At 37.7% G+C, this 15,656-nt stretch overlaps 1 protein-coding gene across 1 annotated transcript in view; it reads left to right on the top strand.

The window, feature by feature from the left end:
- Ranbp16 (Ran-binding protein 16) overlaps positions 1 to 15,656 on the top strand; it is a 902,587-nt gene that overhangs the window by 699,421 nt on the left and 187,510 nt on the right. Inside the window, exon 21 of the mRNA XM_090384993.1 lies at positions 12,534 to 12,693. Within this exon, the coding sequence (XP_090241119.1) occupies positions 12,534 to 12,693 (160 nt within the window). The remainder of the gene's footprint in view (positions 1 to 12,533; positions 12,694 to 15,656) is intronic.

Here is a 15,656-nt window from a genome sequence, read left to right as displayed (position 1 = left end):
ATCGCTTTTAACCTGGTATATTTTATTGTATTTTATGATATTTTATTTTATTTGTTTTACAGATATTTTATCGCTTTTAACCTGGTACAGTCAGTCCTCGTATTGCACAATAGCTAGAAACCCTCTTGCAATGCAAAATCGTGCAATATAAACAACAGGCCCTATGGGAAAAATAGGGTTAGGTGCCGACCACCCAAGATTGAACACACATTTGTAACCAAAACATTACCAAACACAATAAATAATCGTAATAAAATACGCAAGTATTTTATTACGACTATTACGTAATAAAATATTGCTACTGCTTTTGCTTCCATCATAAGCAAATTTGTTTTTTGTTTGATTTTCTATCCAAACAGATGACAGCCGTTCCATCTCTTCAAATTCTTTGTGTCTTAATCTAATGGATTTTAATTACACTTTGAGTTGTTCCTGCTATGAAAGTTGTTTTTATTTTCTCTGCATTCTTTGTAATTCTCGGCATTGTAGCGCGTGCAGTATCACATGGTCTTTCCTTCGCTCAAAGCGTTTCACAATTTCATATTTTTTCTCTATCGATAGAGGCAAAATGGCCATAAGTGTTACCGGGGAAACCCCCGGTGGGCCAGAGGCCAGTGTGATTTTGGCCATAAACCATAGTATGAGGCCACTATAAATTTTCCCGGGTAAGAATTTTTGACCCAGTCCGCCTCTGTTTATCGATATTGCTTTTCTATTTTTTCTCTGAATCTGCAGTGTCTTCACCAGGACGCTTCCTTTTCACACCTTTTAAGTATTTTACTGATTTTTAGGGAATAAAGCAAAATTACAAAACGAGGAGGCACGCTTGATACACATAAACAAGGCTGTGCGCATGTAGCAACTGAATAAACAACACAATAAAGGCAGAGATACACTATTAACACCTCACATTTTACTAAAGCACATTTCTGGGGGTTACTACCATAAAACAATAAAAACAATTTCTACTTGCGTTTCTGTTAGTGGAATCTGTTATAAACTGGTAGTAAAGTCGATCTAATGGCATTTGTGATAATACCGATAGCTGAAATTGTTTGGGTTTTTACTTTATTATGGTGAAGTGTGTTTCCCCTTCACTGATATATAAGAAACATAAATACATTTTCAGAATCATGTTGCATTCGGTTAGGTTCGCTGATTCTGCGTTCGACTGCCATTTCTTGTAAACACAAAGGCGAATCGTGCATAAGCGAATTCGGTTCGTGTTATATAAGATATCGTTCCCCTATTTATAAATCGTGTATGATCGAATTCGTGTAGTGTAAACACTTGTTATATGAGGACTGACTGTATTTTAATTGTTTTATACTGTAAATAGTAATTGTAAGCTTAATTATAAAGTTATCAAAATTTTGGCTTTCATTTTATTTTGTCATTTCAACATACGGCTGGTGAAATATACTTAAAATTATATTATGTTTGATATTGCAACTTTTTTTTGTGCTAAGGCAGTTGACACAGCTTCCAGGTAATGATGACCGATCTCTATTCTGTTTTTCAGGATAGTTTGCAGCCATGAGGGGTGGCTAAAATACACCTGCACAGTTCCTGCTATGTGGGAGGCATGAATAATATTTTTTTGTGGTATTTTCTCCGCAATTGCTGTTAGATACTGCTCTAAAGGGGTATTTTCCTTGGTAGCAAAGATTACTATCCCATTTTCCTGGGATAGTGGTTGCTTCATTTGTTAGTGTTGTGTTCGACCTTGTATATGCTATTATGGGTCAGGAGAGTGGGGTTTTCGTTGGCGGTAAGTATAATCTATTAGACACAGCATTAGCATAAGTATTAACAGTTACTGACCTTTGGGATCTTGAGGTATTCACCTGTTGTCGCATGGTGTGGCTTCCATGTCAGGGATACTGCTGGCAGTGTTTGTAGGTTCCATTGCTGTGGTTGTTTGACCTTTGCTGGCCATAGCTGGGGACAATTGTTGAGCTGGATGGGGAGAGGTGGAATAAAGGCGTTACTAGAACAGTCAGCCTTTTGTGGATAAAAGGTGAAAATTAAAATCTAACCTAACTAAAACTCTCCTAAATCTACACAAACAAAATTATTACTGGTTGAAAGTTCTCCCGAAGAGGAATCGAAAGATATAAGTCGTGACTGGAATTCTCGCAGACAAACGACAAAAATGGGGATGAAGGCAGGAGCTTAAAAACATGTGTCTGACGCTGAATACACAAGACAGACATCATCGATAGACAGATATACAATGAGTAGGCTTTACATTAGTGACACCTACCTAATACTTTATGGGGCCACCTATTGCCTGTACATGTCTTGGCATAGACTTCACAAAGTGTTGCAGGGTGTCCTATGGTAATGCTACCTACATATTGCACAATGTGTCCAGTAATGCCTGAATGTTGTCATTTGAATAGTCGTAACATTGAATGTAGTTAGTTCAGTTGGGTTGAGATTGGGTGAGTTGAATAGCTATATTGAGAGAATTCATGCCATGTCATGTTCCTAAAATTGGTTAGCAACCTGTTGGGTCTTGCATCATGGTGGGTTGTCCTGTTGCGGTTGTCTGGATAAACTATCATCATGATGGGCAGTTGCTTGGTCAGCAACAATAGAAAGGTTCTCTGATCACCATTAATCAATGGTGATCAGAGAACCTGGACATGCCACAAAAGCTGTCCCCAAACCATTACTCTACCACCTCCAGCCTATTGAACATCAACAGTGCATCCAGTTACCATGGTCTCTTGCTTTCTCCAAATGTGAATGCTCCCATCAGCATTATAGAGCTGAAGACAAGATTCATCAAATTGGTGACAGATTTCCACAAGTATTTCAGTGTTGGTGCCAACTTGCCCATGCAAAGAACAGTTTCTTGTTTCTCACAGTGAGTATGGGTATCTGTGAAAGCTATCGACTGCCGTAGCCTATTCAAGCTAATATCCGGTGCATAGCATTTCTGGGTATCGGCCTTGATATTCCTATATTGTATTGAGTGGTTAGCTGAGCGGCTGTGCTACATCACAATGCTTACCACAGGCTATCCCACATGTACGTTTTGCTGGTTGTTCAACCATTGTTGAGCTGACACTGTAGACCCGTAACACCATGGAATGGAAGCACGGCACCATGTTGGCCGTTGTCGAAATATGGCACTTGCGCCTTTTTTACCTCATTCTATGGAATGTGGCAATAAAGTTACCAGACTGGGGCAATGAAAAGAATGCAGTGAAGGAGCACAAAAATTGGTATCGGCTTCATTTTTATTCAAAGTAATCACCACCGCCTAATGGAATGAACTTATTACACTATAAAGTTTTTCAAAACTTATTACACTATTCAAAACAGTCGGCATGTCCAAAAAGATGATGTTTTTTGCAGCAGTTTCATTTTTCTTTATGTCTCCGACATCCTTAAATCTCTTAGAGATAGTTTTCACCTTGGGAAGGAGGAAGAAGTCCACTGGTGCTAAATCAGGGAAGTAGGGTAGATGGTTGATGTGTAAAATGCCATATTTCATCAGAAAGTCTTCACAAGTGCATAATGGGGAGGGGGTTTTTTGTGAAACAAGAACCAGCTGTAGTCTTTGAAACATCTGTACATAAAATGCAGCATTCACTCTCTTCCCTCCAGGTACAGATTTTTTGTGAATTATCCTTTTTTGCTGAAAAACAATTCCTGGGCTTCTTCTCTGAACAAAACTTTTTTGGGCTTTGGTGTCAACTGATTTTCAAGGGGCTTAGAGGGGAACAGGTATCCTGTGTGTTATCAGACACTCAGCGTAAAACACTGATGGATCCAATATCTCTCTATTACAGAAGATTTAGGAGAAGTCCGGTTGGCCTGCCTCACTAAAATCCACTCATGCACACCTTCTCGATGGTAAGCCCTGTTGTGTCACTTAGGTGGCAACGAACGTGTAGAGTGGTTCTCTTCAAGACGCCTGGTCAGCGTGAAGAGGAAAAGACCAAACCCTCCAGCATATCACAGCACGACAAAACAAATGGCCCTCAGTCCCCAGCAGCTTTCACTCCCCCCTCTTACGGCAGCGAGAGGATCAGAGTGGAAGCAGAAGGTGCTAAGAATCTCTGGGTACGACCAGGCTGCCATTCGCGGAAACTGAACTTGGCCTGTTATAATGTAAGATCACTCATCGGTGAAGACAGGATATTAGAGCTGGAAAACGAATTAGAAAATGTGAATTGGAATATCATCGGTTTGGCTGAAACAAGAAGAAGAAATGAATCACTTATAAGTTTATCAAGTGGAAATCTGCTGTACACCAATGGAAACAGTGAAAGGAGTGAAGGTGGAGTTGGGTTTCTAGTCCATAAAGATTTTAAAAACAACATTTTGGAATTCAAAAGTACATCTCCAAGGGTGTCAAGACTAATACTCAAGATTTCTAAGAGGTAGGTACAAGCTAAAGATTATAATGATTTATGCACCAACATCGAGCCATGATGATAAAGAGGTTGAAGAAATGTACACCGAAATTGAGAGTCTTCTAGATGAGCAGAAAACCCACTACACTATTATTATGGGGGACTTCAAGGCTAAGGTTGGAAAAAGGCAAAACAGTGCAGAAAGAGGAACTATAGGAAATTTTGGAATTGGTGAAAGAAATAAAAGAGGTGAAAGATTTGTGGAATTTGCAGAATCTCAAGGACTGTCAGTAATGAACACTTTTTTCAAGAAAAGGGTAAACAGAAAGTGGACATGGAAGAGTCCAAATGGATTAACAACTAATGAAATTGACAGAAGATATATTGTGAATGATGTTACCGTCCTGAATAAGGTAAACGTTGGAAGTGATCACAGAATGGTAAGATGTACACTTGATATAGATGTAGGAAAGGAAAGGAAAAAACTGACTCGAGTAAATAATACAAAGGTCTTTGAGATAACAGAGGAGGAGAAAAAGCAGTAAGTACTGGAACTTAAGAACAAGTTTGAGCTTCTGCAGACTGCTCAGGACCAAGACATCGACGAGGAATATTACAACTTTCTGAAAGTGATAAAGCCCAAGAAACCTATACGGAAACAGAAATCCAAAGAAAAAAAAATTAATCAAGAAACACGTGTCATGATGAACCGAAGATGACAAATGAAGAGCAAGAAAAACACTGACAGGGACAAAATTGAGTGTAGTGAGTTAGGCAAAGCCATTAGAAAGAGACTCAGAGAGGACATAAGAATATTTAACACAAGAAAAGTAGAACAAGCATTAAGGGAAAACAAAGGATTTAAATCAGCAGCCATGAGCAGTAATACAGAAAGACAAATGATACTGAAACTGAGGAATAGTGATGGTGTACTTATAAACAGCAGAGAAGGCATAATTCAAATAGCAGAAGACTACTATAGAGAATTAAACAAGGAGCGAGGGAATGATACCAGCAGTGGGGAAGATGGATTGCAAAGTAGCACACTTACGACATACCCGATATTCTTCCTGATGAGGTAGAACATGCATTGAAGAAAATGAAGAATCAGAAAGCCCAGGGGGAAGATGAAGTTACTGTAGAGTTGTTAAAATTGGAAGGAAGAGACATAACTCAAAAACTGGCAAGGCTCTTCACAAAGTGCATTAGAAAAGATGTGACGCCTAAGCAGTGGAATAATGCAATCATAGTTTTGCTGCATAAGAAAGGAGATAAATTGGAAATTATAGACCAATTAGCTTGTTATCCCACATCTACAAGTTGTTCACAAGGGTCATTACTAACAGATTAGAAAGAATACTTGATAAGACTCAACCGAATGAGCAAGCTTTAGGACAGGATTCTCAACTATGGATCACCTTCACGTAATATCACAGCTAATGGAGAAAGCAAATGAATAGAAAACACCATTATGCCTGGCATTTGTAGATTATGAAAAGGCATTTGACTCCATACAGCATAAGGCAATGTTTCGGGCAATGGAAAGACAAGGCATAGATACCCCATATATTATGATTTTGAAGAAAATATATGAGAGTGCTACCTCCTTTATTAGACTAGACAAAGACAGTAGCAAATTTAAAATCGAGAAAGGAGTTCGACAAGGAGACACAATATCTCCGAAGCTGTTTACTGCTGCCCTTGAGGAAGCTTTCAGAAGATTAGACTGGTTGCAGAAATGAGTCAATGTGAACGAGAGTACCTAAACCATTTACGATTTGCAGATGACATTGTGGTTATAAGTCACGATCCCAAAGAATTAGAGGAAAATCTTAATTAGTTATGCACAGTTAGTAAGGATTTTGGACTAAAGATGAATATGGCTAAAACAGAAGTAATGGTGAACAAGTATGAAACGGAAATAATGATTGAAGGAGCAGTAATAGAAAAGGTGGAGTCATATACTTATCTGGGACAAGTTATTAGCTGTAATAATGATAAATGGCTGGAAGTCGAGAGAAGAATAAATTTTGGATGGATAGCATTCAAGAAATATAGTCACATACTGAAGAGCAATATCCCAGTTTGTCTGAAACGTAAAATAATGAATCAATGTATACTCCCCACCATGACTTATGGAAGTGAAACTTGGGCACTCACCAAAAGAATGGAAGAGAAGCTGAGAACTACACAGCGAAGAATGGAACGAATTATATTTGGAATCAGACTGTTAGATAAGAAGAGAAACACATGGATTAGGCAGAAAACTCAAGTAAAGGACATTCTTATCAAAATTAAAGAACTAAAATGTTCTTGGGCAGGACACATTCCTCGAAGACATGATGACAGATGGACTAAGAAAATAACAGAATGGTATCCAAGATGAGCTAGAAGAAAACCTGGAAGACAAAGGCGGAGATGGATAGATGAAATTCATGAGTTTTTGGGTAGTAAATGGATGGCCAGTGCTCAAAACAGAAGGAACTGGAAAGTTGCTGGAGAGGCCTTCATCCTGCATTGGGTTGAAAATGGCTGTTGATGATGATTTTGACGTCAACTGAAGCTTTGTCTCTGGGTGGTACTGAAACACCCAACACTGAACTCCCGGGCGCCTCCGTAGCCAGGTGGGCAGAGCAGCAGTGCGTAGCACGTGCTTCTTGATTAGACCGGGGTTCGAGCCCGTGAGCCACCAAATATGGAGGATGCGGAAAGGTCAGGGAATGACCACCGCATATCCCTGGAGCAATATGGCCTTAGTTGCTAATGCTCCAAATAACAACAAAACATATTTATTAACTGAACTCCGGTGTCAATGCAGTCGAGGAAATTAGGATTGTCTTGAAAAATCTAGGTGAAGTCTTTGTATGGTGACACTCTTCAATGCTTGTGCTCATCTGTGAGGCTGTGAAGTACAAATATTGAACCGACCTTCCTTTTCCCTAATTATCTCCTGACAAATCATCTCCTTATTCATATCCAACTCATCAACCATCATTTGGAGGATTAAAGAATGATCTCTTGTCAAAATTTCCTGAACTTTTGCTATTTGCTCCTCATTTTGAGAGGTTGATGGATGCCCATTTCTTGGGTCATCACAAACATCCTCTGCATCCATCTTTGAACTGCTTATGCTGTTCAGACACACTGGCACAACTTAACATTTCATCATCATATATCGGATACATATAAATTAACACGTGACACAGAAGCCTATGATAGATATAAGCTGGTCTGTAACCAAGTCACAAAGGAGGTTAGGCAGACAAAGGCAGATTATCAGAAATCTTTGGCAAAGGATGCAAAGGAAAACAACAAAGAGTTCTTTTCTTATGTAAACTCTAGAAGGAAGGGGATGAATCAGATTGGTCCACTTGATATCGTTGGTACAACTGTTGAAACAGAAGGTAGCTAACAAACAAAATGAATATTGCTCAGGTAGCTAACAAACAAAATGAATATTTTGCATCGACATTCACACATGAGGAGTTATTTAGCGAGGGGAATGCCAGAGGTGTATTCAAACCTGGCAGTAAGTTAGATAATCTTGTAATAACTGAGAGTAAAGTGGAGGAGAAATTGTCGAAGATAAACACAAGAAAGGCATCTGGGGTGGATGGGATCTATCCAGTTATATTAAAGGAGGCAGCAAAGGAAGTAGGCAAACACTTAGCCATAATTATGAGAGCTTCCTTGGACTCAGGGGAGGTACCCATAGACTGGAGATGTTCAAATGTGACCCCAATTCACAAAGGAGGATCAAAGGCTGACACAAGTAATTTTAGATCTGTGAGTTTAACTTCTGTTCCAGGAAAATTAATGGAGGCACTGGTTAAAGAAGCACTGCAAGATCATTTAGACAAGACTTCAGTTATAGCTCGGACACAGCATAGTTTTGTGAAGGGGAAGTCTTGCCTGACCAATTTGATTGGATTGGATACTATGATGCAGTCACAAAAGAGCTAGATGCAGGGAATAACTTTGATATTATATACTTGGATCTTAGAAAGGTTTTTGATGCTGTTGCACATGGAAGACTGCTGCACGAATTGGAGCAGTGCGGCATTGGAGGCAAATTGCTGCTGTGGATAAAGGGATGGTTGAGGGGGAGAAGACAGAGAGTGGTAATCAATGGACACTGCTCATCGTGGACTAATGTTATTAGTGGAGTCCTTCGGGGTTCAGTGTTGGGTCCATTCTTGTTTTCTGTATTTATAAATAATATTGATGATGGTATATCAAGCTTAATGTCCAAGTTTGCAGACGATACAAAGGTTGGCAGGGTTGTTAAGGACACTACTGACGCTATGCTGCTGCAACAGGATCTGGAAAGATTGAGCAAATGGGCCAAGAGGTGGCAAATGAAGTTTAACATTGACAAATGTAAAGTACTACATATGGGAAACAGCAACCCCGGAGCAACATATCAACTCTGTGGTACTACACCGACAGTGGTAGAGAATGAAAAGGACCTGGGGGTAATTGTGCAGGCAGATATGAAGTTCTCTGAGCAGTGAAGACAGGCTGCAAGAGTAGTTCATGGTGTCTTGTCAATGATATACAGGAATTTTTCTAGCAGGGATAAGGAGGTGATTATTCCCTTGTATAAGGCAATGGTCAGGCCACACCTAGAGTACTGTATACAGGTCTGGAGGCCTCATTTCAAGAAGGATGTAGAGCTGCTGGAAGGAGCACAGAGAAGGGCAACAAGATTAGTGAATGTAACAAATGGTTGCTCTTACGAAGAAAGGCTTAAGTTTTGCAAATTACAGTGTCTGGAGACTAGGCACCGGCGAGGTTATCTGATAGAGGTGTATAAAGCCTTGAATGGTTTGAATATGCTCAATGCTGATGGGATTCTTCCTCTTGCTCAGAATAATCACCTGAGAGGGCATAAATTCAAATTGAGGAAAGACAGATGTAGGATAGATGTGCGGAAATTTGCCTTTAGCCAGTGGGTAGTTGGTTGGTGGAACACACTTCCATTCCTTGTTGTGGAAGTTGATAGCCTAAATAAATTTAAGGCTCAGCTGGACAGGTATTTCGAACGAACAGAGGGGTGAAGTGGAAGTTTTTTTTTTGTTTTTTTTTTTTTTGGCTGATGCTGCATAAGCTTGCTTTCTTGCATCATATGCCTCTACTAATGCTAATTTCTGTCTTACATTTTTTCATTTTAAAGCAAAATTTGATATTTGTTTGGTTTTTCCTTTGAAAAATTGTGATGTGGAACGTTAATGCTACTAATGAGACCTTTTTACTTGCAACCTGTCAGCCTACTGGACAATCCCTGTTCTACCATCTGCTGGAGGAAGTTTTAACATACTACTTTTATTTTCAAATTCATTGAACATGAGTGCAACAGCACCTTCCCAGGAAATTTATTGCCACACCTTGTATATTCATAGTCAGAAACATCTTGAAACTGATCCATTCTTCTTCACTGACACTCAAAACTGTTCACTACATGTGTGAACTAGAATTTTTTTAGTACAGTCTCGTTGAAGCTTGCCTTGCCGTGGTTCAAATACCCATTCTCCTCATCATAACTTCAGCAATGATTCTGTATTTTTTCACATATACTACTTTTTTTTTTTTTTTTTAATGAAAACCCAAACACGAAAGGTATCAAAACCTATAGTACTTAGTACCGTGCATGGGTTGAAGGGAAGTATGGGGTGAAGGGGGTGCCGGAAACTTTGCTCTAGAGACTAAACATGGGTTTCACCACTTTAAGCCTCCAATAAGCAAAGTGGTGGTATTTCACCGGTTGATGAAAGTCATCTACCACTTGAATTGCAATTTCACCATTCACTTGCCTTGTGCTTTCGCTCTACAATGCCCTTGTTTGAAAAGCTGCTGAGCACAATGATGTTTTTGTTATCAGCAAAAGCGAAGAAGCACGTGCACTGCCAACTAAAAAAGATGCCCGAAATGCATAATAGAGAATGTGTTGGCCTGCAGTAATGTTGATAAAGAAACAACTATTGCATTTGATAATGTCTGTGCTGTAGTTAAAAATGCATATAGGACAAAAATTACGCAATCAACATTGGATTTTTCTTTCTTTCAGTTAGCTTAATTTATTTAAAAGTTAATGGTTTGTATGTCTCCTTTTATATTAAGATTGTAATTCTTTTTAATGTGATACTAAAATATTGTATATATCAAAATATGTACTGTACAATATTTTCATTTCCGTTAATTGCTCTCCTCTTAGTTAATCTTACAAATAAAATAAAATCTTTAAAAATATATATTATTCCTATGACTGTATTGTTAGACAAGGTTTTTGTTTTTATTATTTTATTTTCTTAATTTATTTTTTCATTTACTTTTGATATTGTTATTATTTATTATTATTCTTAGATATATATAGTGTATACTTTAAAAAAAAAAAAACAGTAAAAATTTGACACTTTTGGGGACCTTGCTACCGCAAACTTTGTTATTACAAAACCTGCAAATTTAGTTCCATTGAACTTTGTATTAACGAGATTCAACTGTACAATGAAATTTTGGGCAAACATGATTTATCTGTATTTAGGACATGCACTGTATGATACATTTGACTTAAGGCTTTTTTTTTTTTTTTGCAAAAAACATGGGGGGGGGGCTACTTGGATTAAATCTAGCAACATTGTTTTTTTTTTACCTTACAACTTTTACCCTATATAATAGAGATTTAAGGAAAATTATAAAATTTCTAACTGCTTATACTTACCTCTGCCATTGTGCTCCAGCTGTTACACTCAGCTTACAGTCAAACTCATTATCCTTCCTTGACTGTCCTCTCTATTAACAGAGACATATCAGACATAGTTTCCTCTCTTTTGCACATGCATAAATGATATGACCTTGCAATATAAGCGACAGTCTGACCACTGAACATTTCAGGTGTCTTCTGATGAAATTGTATATTACTTTTTATAGCAAACCAACATAACTGTTCTTCTATGCTTCCAGCATCAGGACAGTAAAACAAGAAATGGCCCTTGCCAGGGTACATGAATACACTATTATAACTGATCTTTTCCTTAATGCTAGCAAAGACACTTCAGTGCACTCGCTGCTTTACTGTTCTTGCAGTAAAATATATTTTACTCAATTGCTTTTTAACACCAGGATGATAAATATTCTTAACTCTCAGATATGAACATATGTTGAAAAAGAAGCAAACTTAAGTCTCTTCAACTTTCTAAAAAAAGTTACATACAGTTTTTCAATTTTAATCAATATGTATTTCGAAATTTGTTCCATGAACAGTAATTTGATGGGCAAAACAAGGCGATCATAGTAATTATGCCAATACTCCCTGTGACAGTAAACCAACCAGTAGATTTAAGAAATGGTATCAGAGTTTTGAATGACACAACACATGAGAAAGTGGACTTGGACTTCTTCCATCAAGAATTGTTTACACTGAAATATGGTTTACCGAGAAGTTTTTCAAGTAATGCATTCTAGCAAAAGGTGTTGCTAATAATCAGATTAAACTAAAATTCAAGTGTTATGTTATATACACGAACATTAAAATTAATAATTTCTAATTTTTAATTTGTAAGATATTTTTTAATGAATTCAGACTGTATTCAGAAATAATTTAGATGTTCTGATAAATATTAAGAATTTCTAATTTTTAATTTGTAAGATATTTTTTAATGAATTCAGACTGTATTCAGAAATAATTTAGATGTTCTGATAAATATTAAGAATTTCTAATTTTTTATTTGTAAGATATTTTTTAATGAATTCAGACTGTATTCAGAAATAATTTAGATGTTCTGATAAATATTAAGAATTTCTAATTTTTTATTTGTAAGATATTTTTGAATGTATTAAGACTATATTCAGAAATATTTTAGATGTTCTGATAAATGTTAAGAATTAGTACTCTGATTATCAGTATTAATATTCATTTAATATAGTATATATGCATGGCAATATTTTTTCTTTCTAATACACTGGACTCTCTGATCAACTTGTCTGAATAAATTTCTGCTCTTTCAGTGCAGTGGTTTTCTTTCATCATTCTATTCACCTCTATTACCCCATCCATGCCTAACAATACTCATATGATTAATACATTTCTACTTGTACTCTTTTTATTTTTAAAATTGTTTGTTTTTCATAAATATTTTTGCATTCTTCCATAACTGCTTTTACATTAAAAGGTGTATCGATATGTTTTTCAATGCTCAAGTCTGCCCTCTGTGGTGGTTATGTAAATTTTGGTGTATTTAGATTATATGGAGATAGTGCCTTGGATGATGCCTTGAATACCTTTGTAAAATTATTACTGTCAGTACCACAAACAGATTTATTGGTAAGTATTCAAATTTTCAATAAATACCATAAAGTGAAAATTTGAATTTCAGCTTATATAAAAACAGTGGTTATTCATTGTAGTTTTAGTATAATATCAGATTTACTATCATTATAAAAGGCAACATGATAACTACCAGCTTTGATTGTGATGATGATTACATTGAATGTTTGTTTTCAGTTAACTGATTTCTATTTTTAATAAAGTAACATCTTGCTTGCTTGCAGACAGTTATCTTCAAAAGGATTTCTAACAAATTCCAGTGAATGTTTTGTACAACAAAACTTTAAAAAGATTTTTTGGCAAATGATGCAAGGAAGCAAGATAATACAGCATTAGCAAAAAAAAAACCACTTAATAGTAATAGTATTTGCCATATAGTGCAAGGAAGCCACAGGCTTTTGCTGCTCTGACAAAAAAAAAACAACCAAGTAGATAACAAAACACACAAATTATATGCTTCCCTCCTCACACAGGTAACTGACCAGTTGACCTTTGAATTTATTCAAATTGTCAGCCTCAACGACCTGCGAGGGCAACTTGTTCCAGCTATCAACAACTCACTGGCTAAAAGAAAACTTCCTACAATCTAATCTGAACCTAAAACCCTGTAATTTGAATTTATGACCCCTAGTTCCAGAATTTTTTATAACATTGAGAATTCCACCCTTCATTTTAATAATCTCTCTCAGAGCATTTGTAAACCTCAATCAGGTGCCTGGTTATCAACCTGTGTAGCCCCCATAATGTGTCTTTCCTCTTATGGTTGTCCTGCCAATCTCACCATTCGAGTTGCCTGTCTTTGGACCCTTTCAAGAAGTTCAATGTCTTTGGGTTTTTTTTTTTTTTTTTTTTCGGATGAGGGCTCCAGGCCCCAGGTGCCAAGCAATTTTGTGATCAAATGTCTTTGCCAGTAAATTTGCGCTCTTTCTTGGTAAAATGAAATCGTTTTCCTTGTTTTCAGCATTATATTAACACTCAGTTAATTCAGTAAAGAAAACACTTTACTAGATCAGAAGAAAAAGAAACCTTTCTTTCTTTCTTCTCTTCGTTTTTACTTTTAATACTAACCCCCTACTACTTGGTCACAAAATGACACTGCTTCTGCCTCCACGTGGTGGGACTGATAACCCTGGAAGGGAAAAGCTCTCCCTTCCAGGATAAAATGGTGCAAACAGTTCCTAAAACCCAGAAATACACTAGGTGTATAGATGAGACTCCTACAGGGCAAAAACAGTCGGAGACTCATTTTGTTGCAGCTAAAAGTCAAACGACTGACATAACCAGAATCAGAACTCCAACTTTCCTTATTATACACTCGACCCAAAAACAACCTATTGGCAAACTCTCGCTGTTTCTAGTGCAAAAATGCCTAGAAAACATAATAGGTACACCCAAGACAGTTTGTCAATTAAGATTGGAAGACTTACTGGTGGAAGTTGCCACTGCTCGACAATCTGAGCAACTACTGAAACTAAAAATGTTTGGTGGAATTTCTGTTACATTTCACCACGTTTCCCTGAACATGTCAAGAGGTGTAATCACCGAATGGGACCTCATGAACATGTCAGATGAAGAGCTAAAACAGGAACTACAAGACCAAGGAGTCGTCAGTGTCGGAAGGATAATGACAAAGTAGGACGGCATACTTGTTCCTAGTTGGAACACAATACTCACTTTTGATAACCCTAAACCACCAACAACAATCAAAGCAGGTTATCTTAACAGCCGGGTTAGAACATACATTCCGAACCACTTATGCTGCTACAAGTGCCAGATGTTTGGGCACCTCAGACAGTCTGCAAAGGTGCAGCTGCCTGTGCTTCCACTGAGCACATGAATACTGATTGCACAGCGACAACACCAAGTTGTCCTAACTGCAGAGAAGCCCATCCGGAATTTTACAAGGAGTGTTCCCTCTGGAAGCGGGAAAAAAATGTACAGCGGTACAAAATTGAACACAACTTCACCTACCAAGAGGCCAAAAAGTCATTTCCAGCCCTGAATGCTAATAAACGAACCTATGCTCAAGTAAGCAAAAAACAAATATCAATTGCAACCCAAACAGTGGTAACCATACCACCAAATGAATTACTATCTGATTGGGCAAGGTCAGTATTGGCCACCATTTCGCCAAACCAAACAGCAAGCAAAAAAGTAATGCTATAAATACGCCGATTGCTGTACAACCAGATGCCACCCCACAGCAAAACACTACAGTACCCACTTGTGATGCAAACCAAACAGAAACATGGACTTAGAAGATAGCTCACAGCAAGATGAACAGGTATTAGAACTATTCGCTAACAAGGATATGGACACGGGAAAACCATACTTTCCAAAGAAAGGGAAAGGGAAACCTGAGCGAAACAAGCCTTCGGCCCCTCGAAAACAAATCGAGGGTTCTACTTAACCCAGATAATGCTTACATTTCTGCAGTGCAACTGTAGAGGATATCGTAGCAATATAAATGACATCCAAAATCTCCTCACACAATATGAACCTATCGTTCTCTGCCTACAGGAAACCTACTTTTTTTTTTTTTTTAATTTGTTAGTTCATCGGCTTCTGTGGCCGTATTGCACCTCCAAAGTTTTGCATTTTCTACTCTGATCCAAGCCCGAGGCAGGATTCGAACCCGCGACCTGTGGGTTGCCAGGCAGGCACTTTACCCACCTAGCTAGCCCGGTCGGCAGGAAACCTACTGAACATCACATATAACTGTTTCTCTCCGGAACTATACAATTCATCGGAAAGATCATGCTGTAAACAACCTGAACAATCTAGCACATGGAAGTACTGGAGAAAGCTCTGTTGCCAAAGTTGTCGAATCAGATACTGGCTGGGCAGCCTCAACAAATTCATTATTCAATGACTGCAAGATCAACAATAACTAACCTCCTCACAGTTCAGGCCACGATACTAAATGCTTTCCAAGCCAGAAAGGAAATTGCAATAATTTA

The sequence above is a fragment of the Mastigoproctus giganteus genome, chromosome 11 (assembly GCF_048544385.1).
Source record: "Mastigoproctus giganteus isolate SK-2022 chromosome 11, ASM4854438v1, whole genome shotgun sequence".
Lineage (NCBI taxonomy): Eukaryota > Metazoa > Arthropoda > Arachnida > Uropygi > Thelyphonidae > Mastigoproctus > Mastigoproctus giganteus.
This window is presented reverse-complemented; position numbering and strand designations above follow the sequence as displayed.